The sequence below is a fragment of the Lissotriton vulgaris genome, chromosome 2_1, assembly GCF_964263255.1.
Source record: "Lissotriton vulgaris chromosome 2_1, aLisVul1.2, whole genome shotgun sequence".
In the NCBI taxonomy this organism is placed as follows: domain Eukaryota; kingdom Metazoa; phylum Chordata; class Amphibia; order Caudata; family Salamandridae; genus Lissotriton; species Lissotriton vulgaris.
The window spans coordinates 1,760,248,133-1,760,264,775 of NC_141687.1; the positions used below are offsets into that span (position 1 = coordinate 1,760,248,133).

Sequence of the window (16,643 nt, forward strand, 5' to 3'; positions counted from 1 at the left end):
GGCTCCCTATCAAGTAGAGAGTAAAGTTTAAAGGTCTCTGCATTGCCAATAAAGCGATCTAGGGCAAAGCCCCGGCCTATATTAAGGAAAGTTTAAAGAACTATGTTCCGGGACACACACTGCTTTCTTCTGAGGCCTGCCACCTGGCCACCCCAAGATGCAACACTGCATCGAAAGGGGATAGAGCCTTTTCCGTACTGCTCCCACAACTCTGGAACCAGCTGCCCGATCACCTGCATAAAGTACTGGCTCTCCTATCATTCAGGAAACAACTTAAAACCCTCCTGTTTAGGGAGGCACTGGACACTGTCTAAACTCACCACACTCTGTGGCCATACATCTGCCCAAGACCTCTGGCAATTCCCCCTAAGCGCTTAGAGACTCGCTGGTGATTAGCGCTATACAAAAATCAATTACAATTACAATTAAAATTGCAGGCCCAAATGCGAAGGGCCAGGTTAAAAGGGGGCCCTGCCAGGGGCCCCCAAAATCAGTTTCTGACAGTCATTCCATATCGGAAAGGCCAAAATGGATTGGCTGTCGGAAACCGACATCATAATCCTGATGCTGGAAACGCCCTCCTTAAGAGATTATGAGCGCTTTCTGACTGGCCGTGTCGGAACAGTGTCGGATTTTCCCGCTGGTTTAAACTCCGACTGCCATCATCATAATATGGTGGTTGGACTTTAAAGCTACCATGTCGGTCAGAAAGTTTCGACTGGCATCATAATCAGGCTCTTTGTGTGAATCTATCCCAGGGCAGACCCATAGAAAACCTGTACTGTAGTGTCTTAAACAAGATATGGTGATTCTATAGGGACAGTTAAAGAGCTTGCAGTCCAGAATATTGTGATCTATAAGACAGAGGCTGCAGATCCAACATATTGCTCAACTCCTCACTACTTTGGGAGTATATATATATAGAAGAAATGTAGTAGCTGTCGTCCACTAGGAAAGAGGCTATTAGTAGTGTTAGTTTGTCTTTAAACTTAAGGTCAGAAATAATTTGAACAGGTTGTTAGATGGACTGGTTAATTTGTATTCCTAAGGAAAAGTGGTAATGGATGAATTGTGATAGTGCTAAATTGACTCACTGTGTAAATTGTTGCAGTTATCTTTGTTAGTCGATCAACCGGAAACTCTTGTCTCACAGAAAAACAGGGTTTGTATATTGGCACCTGAAAAAGTCATTTTCAAAATCTCCTTCGTTTGTGAGAGCTTCATTCCTGAATAAATATTTTGAAAGCCACTTGCTCTAAATTTCCCTTGTTCCCATGATGTAAAACGGGCATCTACTTATTCGAAGAATGAAATCGAGGTGCGTGAAACTTCTTGTCAAGTAAAAATTTATGTTTTGCACAAAGCCCGGGGAGTCCTTGTCCTTTTTCTGTGTTCACAGCTGCTCTAAAAACATATATTTTGACAAACTCAACATACATGCAGATTTCCAGAGGTTTCTTTGACCCAATTGAATGTGACACCAAAGTCGTACCCTTGATACTTTTAGTCTTGTTTCCTACCTCAGCTATGTTACGCGCATCCCCCCACCCCCCTCTACTTAACCAGGGAAAAATGATCAAATTGTCTTCACCCCTTCGGACTGAAGACCTTGGTGGTCCACTGAAGGGCATTCGATAGATGTGGATGGCACCAATAAGCTCATTTTATTATCTCTACTTCCTCAGGGGGTGGAGAGAAACAGAAAAAAGGTGTTCACAGAAATTAGCAGATATCTTCTAGACTACTAAGGTTGCCACCTTTACAAGAGAAAAATACCAGCCATTTGTTGTTGGTTTAAGAGTTTGTAAAAGCCCAGACGTGATACTAAATAGGACTTTAAGGGAAATGGTATGTATTCATTTGTAACTTACATTTTCTGCCTTTGTTTGCTTTCATGAATAGTTAGTGATTCTAAGCTAGCTCTACAACACATTTATAAGTGCTTCTATGGACTGTTTGAAATATGTACATATAAGGCCTCAAACTAGTGATTATGCGTTTTGCCACATATCCCCTGACAGCTTTATCATACACAAAGGTCAGAATAGAACAGATTTGTAGAGCGCTACTTGTCACCCCTGAGGGTATCCAGGCATTCACACCTTCCAAGATGGGCAAATGTTCTGGCAAAACTATCACCAATCATTAAGAATGCAGAATAAGCAAAAAGGAACCTCTCCTCAGAATTGTATATGGGAAACTTTTAGTGCACTATGTATTTAATGAATCTTCGTTTATTTGTAAAACATTGCAGTCTCTCCGAAGTGCACATTTGCCTGTAATTTAATTTACATATTCTCTTTGCTGTCTAGTTACAGCTTTAAAAGTGCTTACCTGGCAAGTAGTTCTGGCCCTTGTAGACGCAGCGGCAGACAGTCGTCATTCGTGTACTTGTTTCTGTTGAGCGGAAATGATGCATCATAATTAATTTACAACTAGCACAAAAAGTCACAGTAATCCGACAACTGAGGAACCAATAATGGAATCAAGACATCACCATCATGACCTTTTTCAGTGCTACAAAAGGGGCAATGTTCCAGAGCAGAATGAAGGACGCTGTACCTCGTTTCCCAGGAAAAAACAAATGAGGAACATCAGCCTGACGACTCCTCTGCCGAGCTCTGGCGAATTTCCAAATTGAAGAAAGTCGTTTTCTTCAAACTATTGGTGTTGTTTTGGAGAAAAAAACAGAAACGGGCTACGCCCGTTAAGAAAATGGCAAAAGGAAACATTGGGAGAAAACGAGGCAACTATAATGGAGAGGAGGAGAAAGAAGATATATTAGGGTACATGTTGGGGAAGGGATTTTAGGGTACACGGGTAACTGGGGTGTTAGTGGGGGTCGAGGTACTAGGGTTTACTCTGGGGCAGAGGCAGTGCTAATTGAAGCAGGTAGTTGCCGGTGGGAGCCACCGGCACACATTCTGGGGGATCATCTCTCAATTTTCTGCATCAAGCATTTACGAGAGCAAGAAAGTGAAAAAAATACTAAACGAAAAAGACGGAGGCAGAGAAGAACGGAAAAACCTTCCGAAAGGAAATAGCAGGAACCTGCAAAAGAGAGATAAATGGGCAGGGAATGTCTGGTCGTGGATCAAGGAGGCTGAGGTGGGGTATTTGGCAGGCTGACATTTAATACCATTGGTGGCAGGCTTCTGAGCAGAGCCCTGGGCACTGGCATTCATTCTTTTACAAGTTAAACACTGGGTAGACGTACTCGAATACGGGTTCATGTAGTAGTATATAGGTAAAGGTACTATGGTATAGTCAGGGGTAGTCATACTAGGGTATAGGCGAGGGTGGAGATAGTAGGTAAAGGTTCAAGGCAATAGGTAGCGTTAGAGAATTTAGGAAGAGTTTGTAGTTCCAGGGTATTTTCAGGAGGTTAGGCAGGTTTAGGTACTATGTTACTGGTAGGAGTAGAGGCAGTTATGTATAGGTAAGGACAGAGGGTGAAGGGTATATTAATGGATAGAGGTACTAAGGCCTAGGTATGAGTACAATTACTAGAGCATTAGTAACAGTAATGGAACTACAACATATATAGTATAGGTAGAGCTAGCAACCCTAGGGTACAGATGGGTGTAGACTAACTAGGGTATAGTCAGGGGTAAAGGGTGTATAGATGTGGTAATGGTACTAGGATACAGGCAAGGTGAAGAGAAGATGGGTTCAAGTGGGGGTAGTCGCTCTACGTTATAAACTGATGTTTGGACTGGAATGTCTCCGGCATGATATACAGCCATGTCGCTTGCCTTGCATGCCAAACCTTGATAATTTGTTATCTTGTTTTTTGGATTTTGGCCTCATCGCGCTCTAATCTAGTATGTTCCGAAAGGGCTAGACCCTCCCTTGACTAAAATTGGTGGCAGGTTTCTCATAAACCTGATCATTATAGAAGCGGCTACACTGTAGAAGTATGTTGGGCGATCACCTTGCATTATCCCTGTCGCCACCACCAAGCCACCAATAGCTGCGTGCCTGTTTGATACGGCCAACTGAACCTAGGATAAGTGCGAGATTGTGGTACCCACTATGTGTATGCATAAGAACATGGATGGTGTGATCGCGGCACTGTCAGTAAAGAAAGCCAAACAAGAGGTACCCTTGTAATAAGTAGAAGAACCTGAACTGCTGCAAAGACAATCTGCTCGGAAGATTCAAGGCTGTCATCTCATGGTGCCATGTGCTGAAGATAGCACCTGGCAGCCGAGGGACAGAAGGCATTATGCCCCATTGGGTGAGACTGCTGTAGCATCCCACAACAGTACCTGGATGGGTGTCGCCCTGACTGAGCCCCCCACCAGGAGAAGAGGGCTACAAGCTGCCTCCACTTGGGGAGGACATAGTGTGAATTACCAAAGGAGACTCAGCAGAGTAATAGGATTGGGCCTACCGAAGACCCCGGGCCCAGTCAACATTGACACCAGGAAGACGGCCTCCAACAGAAGCACCTGCTCCTGCCGTTGCTATCCAGGGGACTCGCTGCTCAGCCTCCAGCTGCTCCCATCCAGGAGGACTGTTGAGCTCCTTGCAAGAAAGAGCCTTCTTATCACCAGTGAAACCTCCACCGTGGCATGAATCAAGGTGGACTTGTGCCATTCCTCCAAGGACAGTTGAGAGACTCCACAGGCCCCATGTGTTAGAGGCTGTGTGTGCTAAGAGAAGTGGGAGGGAGCATTCTGCATCTCATTAGAAGCTATGCCATGAAAAGATTAGAAGATACTAAGGGGGAAAGAGGGATAGCTCCTAGAGGGTGCAGACCCGTTTTTAGCTCACACCAGTGAATTGGGTGTTTACATGTAATTGCAGAGTGCATAATTACTTTTCTGCTTTTGTGTGATAAGGTATTTGTATATATAAAGAGAAGCACTGGGCTGGACCTTGATATTATTGTGCTGCTAGGGGTGGTGTGGAGTGCTGTTCCTGGGTCCCTCAACACTAACCTCATAAGAAGCCTATCACAGCGTGTCATCGGTGCTGAAGGGGGGGTACTTGGCCCAGTTTGCAGAGTCATAGTTGGATGGCCCTCAGACAGTAGAGGTAAAGGCCCTCGATCCCCAAGACTGTGGCCCAGTTGCACACACACTCCCTGTGGCCTCCTAAACTGGGTTTGACATTTGAGATACAGATGTGAGGGTAAATACTGCGGGTTAAGGTCGTATGGTATGCGTAAAAGTGCAGGTTCGAAGGTATGAGTAGCAATAGGAGGACAGGGATATTGGTAGGGTAAAAGGTAGCAGGGTGTAGGTAGGGGTAGAAGTACAAGAGCATATGCTGCTATAGAGATAGTAGGTTAAAGGCTTTAGTCAAAAATACCGTAGTATATACTGGAGCTCGTACACAATTGCTTGGTTATAGGCAAACGTAGAGAGGAAGAGGGTTTAAGATAGAATAAATGTGGCGGGCGGTCGCAACCCTAGAAACAGGGCAGACTGCATTATGCGGTCAAAGGCAGTGATGAGATGAAGTTAATTCATACTGTAGGTCAATGGCGAAGTGGAACGGGAACTCTGGATTACAAGGGTGGGAATGCTGGACTGCAGCAGGGGGTGCAGGGATTCCATATATTGGTAGCAGAACAGAGCGTTACTATAGAGTCCGGAGTACATCAAAGAGGAGCACAAAAAGCAGGGTTCTGGCATGTAAAAGGTTTAGGGATGCCCCCAGTAATATCTTTGGGAATTATATGTAGGTGGAGCATGTGCCACAGAGCAAGCAGGTGAGGACACCCTGACTCTACACACCTGTGCATACTGTGAGGTCTTATACTGAAACACCTGCACCAGGGTGACTGGATCACGTACCATATATAATCACAACCATAGATCAGTTTAGCAAAGTTGTGAGAAGCATGAATTGTTGAGCTTATTTCTTCTCACAGTAAATCACTACTGGTCCGAAAACAGTGCACTTACTACACAATCAGACATTATCAACACGGGTACCTGACAATAAATAATGCTTAACACACTGTCAAACTGTTGAGTGATGGAACCAGATGCAAGTCACGTGCAAACTGAACTGGAGCAACATCAACCCGGAGAGAAAGACAGCCACTAAATAGATCAGGGCCTAGTTAAGACATGATTGTGTAGAATCATTTGGACAGTAGGAGGGGAGTCGCCTACTGAGCTCATGGATGTGTGAGGGTAAGAGCCAAGTCTCTCTTGGTGATTGTAATAATGCAGGCGTGAGGCACCGACATCATCATTCCTTAGGTTTATTCCATAGCAGAAGCCCCGTACCATCCTGCATCCTCCGACCAGTCTGCCAGTCATCAACTGCATCTTGCTGGAATCCTCCAATCACATCATTCTGAACACTGAACCATTCCACCTACGTAACACCATACCAGCGTGATGAAGACAGACTGATGCGGAGATACAACACAGTAAGGCGTAACAAAACACCTCAATACATAAGTACATATTACTTCAACATTTACTGACATGTCAATACAATACCTCAGCCTATCACATCTCCCATCCCCACAAAAACAAAAAATGCCCCCAAAAATCACATGAATGTTCACATAATAAAATCTTTGAATTTTTGTGGTAATATACTTTTCCTACCAGGTCTTACACTGAAATTTTCTTTTACTGTGTCACAGTGAAGGCTTGCAATTATTCCAACTCCTCAACCTCGAACAAGGAGTTTTATATGAAACTCTCTATCACTGCCCTCTACTCTGTGCCAATGTACTCCACACCACCGCACTCTATGCTACTGCACCACTCCACTCTACTCTGCACCACTCCACTCTACATCAGTTCACTTTAGGCCACTCTACTCTGCAACATTGCACTCTCCGAAACTGAACTCTGTGTCACTCTATCTGCACCACTGCACTCTATGTGCCTACACTCTACTCTATGCCGCTCTACTGCACTCTACACCAATGCACTGTAGGCCACTATGCACTCTATGCCACTCTACTCTGCACCACTCCACTCAACATCAGTTCACTTTTGGCCACTCTACTCTGCAACATTGCACTCTCCGAAACTGAACTCTGTGTCACTCTATCTGCACCACTGCACTCTATGTGCCTACACTCTACTCTATGCCGCTCTACTGCACTCTACACCAATGCACTGTAGGCCACTACGCACTCTGTGCCACTCTACTCTGCACCACTCCACTCTACTCTGCACCACTCCACTCAACATCAGTTCACTTTTGGCCACTCTACTCTGCAACATTGCACTCTCCGAAACTGAACTCTGTGTCACTCTATCTGCACCAATGCACTCTATGTGCCTACACTCTACTCTATGCCGCTCTACTGCACTCTACACCAATGCACTGTAGGCCACTACGCACTCTGTGCCACTCTACTCTGCACCACTCCACTCTACTCTGCACCACTCCACTCTACATCAGTTCACTTTAGGCCACTCTACTCTGCAACATTGCACTCTCCGAAACTGAACTCTGTGTCACTCTATCTGCACCACTGCACTCTATGTGCCTACACTCTACTCTATGCCGCTCTACTGCACTCTACACCAATGCACTGTAGGCCACTACGCACTCTGTGCCACTCTACTCTGCACCACTCCACTCTACTCTGCACCACTCCACTCAACATCAGTTCACTTTTGGCCACTCTACTCTGCAACATTGCACTCTCCGAAACGGAACTCTGTGTCACTCTATCTGCACCACTGCACTCTATGTGCCTACACTCTACTCTATGCCGCTCTACTGCACTCTACACCAATGCACTGTAGGCCACTACACCCTTTGTGCCACTCTACTCTGCACCACTCTACTCTACTCTGAAACAATCTACTCCAGCCCACTGCACTCCATGCCACTCTATTACACTATGCACCGCTGCAATCTACCATGCACCACTCCACTGCACACCACTCAATTCTACGCAGCTCCACACTGCGCCACTGCACTCCACGCCAATACACTCTACAACCCTTTACTCAAAACCAATACACTCCACGCCACTGCACTCCACACCAATCCAGTCTGAACCACTGCACTGTACTGCACTATCCTGTACTCAGCAACATCTGTTAAACAAAGTGTGTGTTTACCTGTAGGCGGTGACGTTGAAACAGGGCAAACTAGAAATAAAAAAAAAAATGACAAGGAATTAAAAGAGAAACAACACTGCGGAAAAATAAGCTGTATAAACAGAGTGACAAATGAAAGGGGGATAATAAATTAAATGAGGGTTACAGGAAAACAAACGTGCAAAACGAAGGAAGGCAAGAGCCTACGACAAACAGCAATTAAGAATGGGGTTGGAGACAGCAATATAGGAAAGAAAACAATGGAATGAGAGAAGAAATATAACTGTTCATATTGAAATAAAAAGTTTATGAAGAGAGCAAAATAGGAATCTAGACTAAACTTAAAAGAAGATATTTTAAAGCAGAAGGGAGCATCAGAAAATATATAAAAATAATCCTAAAACAGTTTCATATAATATATTAATTTGTTTTTATTCAGACATTGATGCCTCTATTTTCCAGTGCCATAGCCTTGTAAGCACAACATTAATCTTTTCCTCACCATCACCCCTCCCTCCCTCATTTCTTCATAATCTGACATCATCTCGTGGTGTCATCATGGACTGTCAAAGGCCTGACGTTAGACTAGTGTTTAATGAAAACGAGTACTTGTGAAGAGAACCGCAAGAAGGACCCATACGCTGTCCCAGTCAGAAAGACAATGGAAGGCCAGGCGGGGTGGGATGCATGGCGAGCTGCTGGGATGTGGTAAGGGTGGGCGCCTCTGAACAGGAAGACTTCCAGGATAAAGAATACCACCAGCACTGGGTGCAGGTTCTACAGAGCATCTGAACCTCGATGCAAGGAGAACAGAGACGTGTTACCGTGAGGGGCGACCACACAGCAGAAGAGAGCGCAGAGGTGGACAAGACACCCTCGTCCTCAGAATGAGCGCTGATGGCAGGAGGTGACGACTGTGGGGAAGCGTTCATGTAAAGTTAGGCAAAGCCGAAGAGCAGGTGTCAACAGGCAGGTTCAAGAAGAGTTACACTGGATTCTGCCCACTCAGAATATCTGTGAGATATTCTGAGTGGGCAGATGTATGGCAGATGTATCATCCTCACTGAGACTGATGTATTGAAAATTGTATTCAGAACCTTTGGAATAAACCTGTGAAGATTTATAAGAGACTATTACCTTTGAAGAATGGACTTGCAACAATTTTGAATATTGTGGACTGCTGGCTAATTTGTAGCTTATGTATAATATTACGGTATACTATACTAGAGTGTAGAGTCATAGAGTGCTCAGGGGTGTTTGAACTATTGGTTTCTGTTTATACGGAAGTTTGGGGTGTTGGATACACGCCCCCCCCCTCTAGATGCACCTAACCTAGATCAGTAATAGAACATAGATTATCCCTGATACCTAGTGAGGAGTGCCCTAAAGACTGTTAGTATCCCCCTTTTTTCTAGCCTTCACATACCACCTGTGACCTTTCACATCTATCCACCTCTCGGCGTGTGAGAAGTGAGAGCAAAAGTGAATCGACCAAGACATGATAGAAATTCAATAAAGGACATTGTTACAGACCATTGTGTACGTTTCAGCATGAAAGGCCAAATTGCAAAAGTAGGCCTTTGTTGGCACCATGTTTTGTTGGTCAAGGGGCATGAGGAAATGTTCAGTTCTAGGGAAGCACGATAGGGGTACAGGTTAAACCTCCATGAGCTGGAGGCAATGATTCTGTGGGTGGAACAATGTCCGGCGAGCGAGGTGGCAAGAAGCTGCCAGGGAGGGTTCCAGTGCAGATATGGGATACCTTACACCAGGCCTGGGCAGAACTCGTGGAATTTCACTTCGAAGAATTTCACAGAGTTACGAAAATCTCGGTGATATTCCGCAGAATTCTGTGGATGGGCAGAAATGGGCACGTCACGCTGTTCGCACTGTGATTTGTGTTGGTTAGTGGAATTTGGCCAGAACTCCACATTACAAGCATAAGGCGAAGTGGCCAAAATTCTGCCAATTCTGTTGGCGGAGTGGAATATATCACCCACCACAACCTTACACTGTACTGGGGAATAGCAGCTGGAGTGAAAATGTGCGATCAATAAAAAGCAAGTTTTACCAGCACTTCATATCAGGATCCTTCTGTTCCTGCTGGAGGCGGCATCCCGAATAAGCCTTCGAGAAATACCATTTGTAAGCAGAAGACTGACGTATGCGCCCTTTATGAAAGGTAATAGTTGGCAATACGCATGGATAAGAAAAACCGACTCGAGTGGTCTGGCGATTATTTATCTCACAAACTTTAAGTTTCTATTACACAAACGAAATTTTAATCTAAGGGAAACTTTGTTTTTCCAACTAAATCCATCCCCTAATGCGTCCTGCTGTCACTGACCTTATCTCCAAATACACTCTTTTACACTCCAGCCTGCTGATGTTAGGTGATTTTAATATATGGTTGGGGTCCAGGGAACAGCCTGATGTGTTGATTGACTCTCTAAATTCCTTATAATTCACACAGCCAGTCTTGGAGACGGAATGCTGTACATTGTCAAACATTCACCCCCAGTACAGAGATCTGGGTCTAAATACATCGTTTTTGTGCTCACCATGGCATTTCAGTTTGGACCCAGCCACATGCAAATCAGTCTTGACCCTGCTCCCCATGCAAACAGCCCACCCCTTACTGTCAGGCCAGGACTTCCCTTTACCAGAAACAAGCAACCGAGGACTAGTTTCAGGGTATCATCTGGCTTGGCAGTTCGGGCTGGATGGTTCCCATGGGGAGCAGGGTCAGGACTGATTTGCAAATGGCTGAGTCCATACATGAGTGGCGTGGAGAGCATAAAAATAGGGATTTTAAACCCACATTTGTGACTGGGGGTGAATGTTGTCGTGATGTCGTGATAAAGGAAACTCTGGAGACAGGTAATGGTCTTCACTTCTTTATTTCTATATCGTGGCCCCCATGCGCCCACGCACATCTGTATCCCCTGATGGCGGACCCTGAATGCCCCTTCCCCACACCCTTGACGAATGTGGTGTCCGGTTTATTCAGTGTCCCTTTAGTGACCTACAGGGTCCTAGTGCCCTGTTGGCAGGTCCCTACAAATGTTTTACAATGTTCAGTATTCCGTCCATCATCTTTTTCTGATGACTTTAGTCCATTCTGCCATTCTTTTTTGAATTGGGAATGAGAACACAGAATAAGGCTGTTTTACGGAGAAGTTGGGACTGAGTGATGAATGGTACTGGTCTGTTGGAATGGGACAGGGGATATGTTGGAGTCAAATGCTGCTCACATTATAGGAAATTGGGGAGAAGCAACCCAGGCCACATATGGTTTTGATTTATCTGTGGGAGTCAGTGACCTGGTCCCACTAACAGGATGGGAATTGTTGAAAATGACGAAGAAGGATTTCAGAGTGATATAATACAGATGGGGACAAAAAAGGAGAATTTTGCTGTCAGTTATTGCCAATGAGGGTATGGCGAGGAGCCTGCAAACCAGCAGTCTATAACAGGGCTCGTAAGGAGGTTAATTGGGAAATTTCTGTTTAGGTGTTGGACAAGTGGGAAAGTGAGGCACATACATTTTGGATATGCATGGTTCACGTTGTTTAATCATGATAGAGTGCATTTACCCAGTGTGGCAAACAGGATTTATTTGAGGAAGTTAATGAACATCTTGGTGGAGGGTTTTCTGGTGGCAATATGAGAGAGCTCAGGCTGAGAAAGGGGAGAGCAGGGAAGACAAGAAGGAATAAATAAGAGGGAAATATCATTTTAAGGAATAACATTGGATATAGCCTGGGTTTAGTGTGGGCAGGCTGAACAAGAAGTTGATGGAGTTTTTGTAATAAAAAATAGGATGTTAATGGATTGATTTGTTAAAAGTGTTGCATTTAGGGACTGGGCATTAGAGCATTAAGGAGTCGGTAAAAAATAGAGGGATAATGGTGGGAGAGAATTAATTGTTGGGATGTTGTCAGGGACATTTAGGGCCACATTTACAAGCCCTTAACGCTGCCATAGCATCACTTTTTTTGACGCTCCGGTCGCATTGCACCTCAACCCAATATCTACAAGGTAGCGTTAAGAACTCAACGTGGCTTAACGCCACCATGTAAGTGTGCCCCTTACCGCAGAAGTGTGCTGCGGAAAAGAGGCGAGCAATGGGTGTTGCTGTGGCCATTCGGTGGAAAAGGACTGGGGAATGGGTGTTGCTGTGGGCATTCTGCTGGAAAACCCATTGCTTTTTGACAGTGCCCCATATTTACAAGGTATGGGGCTGAGCCAAAAATAAGACCAGGAAATACCTGCCCGTAAACAGGTGATACCAGGAGAACTATTTTATTTCTCCTTGTATTTTGCTCTTTCGATTTGTGTGCTCCATTCAAAAGCACACATAGAAGCAGCAAATCGCCTGTAAAGATTGTTTATGTACAGGACGGTGTCCCCACTGCAGGGGTGATTGTTTATGTGCAGGAAGGGACATAATACGCAATCACTTCTGCAGTGCAAGAACCCTTGCAACATGGCGCAAGGGTGCCTTTGCTGGCGCTAAGCAGCTTCTTTAGTGCGAGCGCCAAGGGAAACGCAGGGTTGTGCCTCCATCTTGTAAATATGGCACATCCCTGCTTTAAAAAATGTTGGAGCACGGCGTTAGCGCTCTGACAGTTTTTGGTAAATATCCCCCTTAGTATGCACAGCTAAGTCGGAAATTGGTGTAATGTGAGCTCTGCTTGCTTCCAATTTAAAACAATCTATTGCGGAATCAGCCTGAGCATCAGGAGTCATTCCTCCACAAGATATGGCAGGGCTGTGTGCGTTGTTTGGAATGAACTGTGCAGTCCCACGAGGGACGCATCACTGGGAGCATTTGATTCCTGGGCTTCCAGACATGTTTTATAAGTTTTACAAGACCCTGAAAATTGAGGATGAGCTCAAATTCACCCTAGTGTTGAGAGATTCAGAGCAAGTACAGTGAGCCTGCCAGTGAGGCAGCTGCAAGCGGCACCGTGCTCTGGGGTGCTGGGGCTGGGGTGCTGGGGTCGATTGCCGGGGGATTCATACCGGAGAATGCAGAGGCTAGACCCTGCTGACACGTCACATAACTGGAAGACTCTCGTACATATCTTAAGAACCAGAGAAAACCCATGGCTCCTGCTGAGCACAGTAACAAGCACAGTCAAGGAAAGGAACTTTCGGAGCTAAAGCCAATGATGTTTTAGATCTGTTGGACACTATGCAACCAGCCCGTAGCTATGATAAGAACAAATGTATGCGATCGCATGATTTCAATTGGAAGCAGCTGGAAAACTGCTTGGGAATGCAATGCTAGAAACTCTGGTTGTCCGTCTGCCCTCTCCTCACCACCAATGAATAAAGAGCAGGGATAATGAGAACTCAGGAGTCAGGAAGACCCCACAAGGACTAGAAACACTAGACAAAGAAATGGTGTGGATTTCAGGCAGCACATCTGCCCACTGATGGTCGTGTAAGTTATGCAACTGACTTTCCTTACCTTTTGTATCATGAGTGCATACGATTCCCGTTTCTGTACAGTAACTGAAAGAAAGACAACACAAAAAGATTGAGTGACCAGAATGCACAGCAACACAGTGAAAGGCATCAACTGAAGGCTTTGTAAGTGCCATGACTGCTTGCTGCCTGCTCACCTCAGGCCTCTCGAAGTGGGAAAAATAACAAAAACTCCACGGGGGCCCAAACCAGAAGCACACAGGATGTTTAGAAAGACAAACAACTGCCCCAAAGGCAAGTGCCTTTGAGTAGGAGGGCTCAGGAAGGTCCAGTGCAGGTTTAAGACATACTGCCAAAGGACAAAACTGATGAAGGACCCTTTGGTAGGGTAGCTTGGCTGGTCATGTTATGCTTATGTCATTTTTAACTTTTTTCTGTCGCTTTTCTAATGAAGAGCTTACGTTGTCGGTGCAAGTGCGCTTCTGGGGGTGAGCTCTCTCCACAGCATTCAAACATTTTACAACCAGTTTTCACCCCAATCCCTGCACCAGGGGCATTAACACACCAAGGGTCCAAGTTTGTTATATTTATTGCACCTAATAAATAGTGATCCTGTGGGTTACGTTCACACCAGGTTTTGTGGGAATACCATGGATTTTGGTGCTTAATGCACCAAATCTGCAAGGTACGGTAAATATCATGCAGAATTGGAGCCAGTTTTTCTTGCAGCTTTCTTTAAAGTAAGGTCCAGTTTTAGATCTCCTAGAACCCCTGGCTATGCAAAGGCTCAGAGCCAACGTACCACCTTGAGATAGGAAACTAGAAGGACTCTACCCCACAAACCACCTTTAAATGAGGATCATTCTCAGCAATGATCAGTCATAGGAGTCTACAGGATTATTTGTCAGTGAGTTTGGAAAGTCCTTTCACTACAGATGGACAACACAGAAGCATCCAGACAATATATATTTTCAAGGCTATATTAAAAGCAATGTCTCAATCTAGGGCAGATAATTGTGGGTAAAAGAAGTCCATATGTAGCCAAGAGGTAAATCACAACAAGGTAGTTTATTGTTCCAGTTACAGAAGATGTAGTTGGTAGATAAGATGGTAAGTAAGATGTACGGTAGCCCCACCAGGAGCAACCTCCCTGCTGCTTAGCTAGCATACACCAACTGACACTCAGCACATCACCAGGCACCCAAGCATTCCATGACATCTCCACACATTCCAACACTCTTCCTGGCCGAGCAGTAGGGAAGAAGTGCATAAGAGAAAGGAGAGGTGACAATCAAATCACAACAGAAAGCTACACTGGCTCGAAGAAGTCGATGGCCTTCAGTAAGGAGGACGGCAGCTCAGCTCATGGGGACCAATCTCACAGGAAGAAAGCTGACGATTCCTATCTGCCTAATACTGCTCTATACAAGGCTTAACCACACTTTTCTGATTATTTTGTATTGAGTAGGTCTATGGGTATATAATGTAAAATGCAAGAATTAATATAATAATGGTGCACTTTCCTTAAATTCTATCACACATAATAAATCATATGAATAATATATGAATAACTGATGCACTATCAAACTATAATAAAGAAAATGCTATGTAATTTACATGTGCAATCAATACTAAATGCAACACCTGATTATAAATGAAACATTTACATGTGCCAGATACAAAGATTTACAAATATGTGAAATGCAATGGGGGTAGGTAAGCAGAAAAGTTAAAAGATGACGTTTCTATGACCTGCAAATTACATGTCAGGAGGCATATTATCCAACTAAGGTCTGCCAAATAAGAAAACAAGTTACTGACCTGTAACTGTAGTTCTCCAGTATTGGAAGCTTTCATAGATTCACATGCCTGAATCATTCCCCGTCGTCAAGACGGGAGTCTCCGGTACATAAAAAAGCAATACTTAGCAGTATAGCAAACTGAAAGAGGCCTAGGCCCATTTCCCTTTTGCAACCCATAACACGTGTTATGTAAAAAGGACTGAACTTTTCCTTTAACCAATCAGAGCTCCTCACCCTCTAGAACCCTCCTGAGAGAACCTCTTGGTCCTCAGATTTTTGCGCACTTGTGCATAAAACACTTTCCGTGCTGAATCCAAGGTGAGCCTCTGAGGGATGGAGGGTGGGTCGCATGTGAATCTATGAAAGCTTCCAATACTGGAGAACTACAGTTACAGGTAAGTAACTTGTTTTCTTACTCCAGTATTGGAGCTTTCATAGATTCACATGCCTGAATCAAAGTAGTGAGCAGTAGTGAGAGTTAAGGGTAGGGGTGGTGGAGTAGCCGTGGTGGTGAAGAAGAACGTTTCCTGCTCAGTTCTCCCCCTGAATCCCATCGGGGGCTCCGAGTCCCTTGCTTTTACACTCAGACTGTCCCCGGGCCAAGCGCTGAAGGGGCTGCTGGTTTACAGGCCGCCTGGCCCTACGGGTTCCTTTTTCGAGGACCTGCAGATAGCGATCTCCGAGTTGGCGCTGTCTACACAGCATCGTGTAGTAGCAGGCGACTTCAACTTCCACCTTGACGTGACAGATGACCCGGACGCTATTAAACTTTTGGACATTACATCTCCGCTGGGCCTCGCACCTTTTCTGTCGGGTCCTACACATGAGAAAGGGCACACCCTTGATCAAGTGTTCTCGTCAGTCCCGATTGCGGATATCGAAACCTTGCCGGTGCTCTGGACGGATCATAGTCTGATTAGGTTTTCCGTGTTGGAGAATGGGCGGTCAGACAACAGCGCCCTCATGGTGCCTAGACCAGCTTCGAGAGCGCTGCACAGAGTGACGCCTGATATGTTGGAGCAGGCGCTCACGGAACATCCCTGCCACCTCTCGGGTGATCCGGAAAGAGACACTGAGGCTCTGCAGCTGTGGCTGACTGAAAGGCTGGATGATCTTGCCCCAAAGGCAGCCCCTCGGTCCACGGTAGTACGGCAATCTGCGCCGTGGTTCACGGAGGCGTTGCATGTGGCTCGCAGCCAATGTAAGGTTGGTGAGCGGGCCTGGCGCCATCAGTACGATGGGGAGGCCAAACTTGCCTACAGGGCGGTTGTGAAGGCCTATCATCGGGACATCCTAGGAGCTAAGAAAGAATATCTTGCTAGAAGGATTGAGGCGTCGGCGAACTCCTGTAAGGAGATCTTCAACG

General features: G+C 45.3%; 1 protein-coding gene across 1 annotated transcript in view; it reads right to left on the reverse strand.

Annotated features, from left to right (window-relative positions):
• The window catches only part of LOC147733250 (mucin-2-like), a 596,915-nt gene that overhangs the window by 253,843 nt on the left and 326,429 nt on the right, over positions 1–16,643 (reverse strand). The window contains exons 26-30 of the mRNA XM_086958940.1: positions 13,519–13,562; positions 8,061–8,090; positions 6,013–6,019; positions 2,819–2,850; positions 2,335–2,397 (exon numbers count right to left, since the gene is read on the reverse strand). Of these exons, the coding sequence (XP_086815066.1) occupies positions 2,335–2,397; positions 2,819–2,850; positions 6,013–6,019; positions 8,061–8,090; positions 13,519–13,562 (176 nt within the window). The remainder of the gene's footprint in view (positions 1–2,334; positions 2,398–2,818; positions 2,851–6,012; positions 6,020–8,060; positions 8,091–13,518; positions 13,563–16,643) is intronic.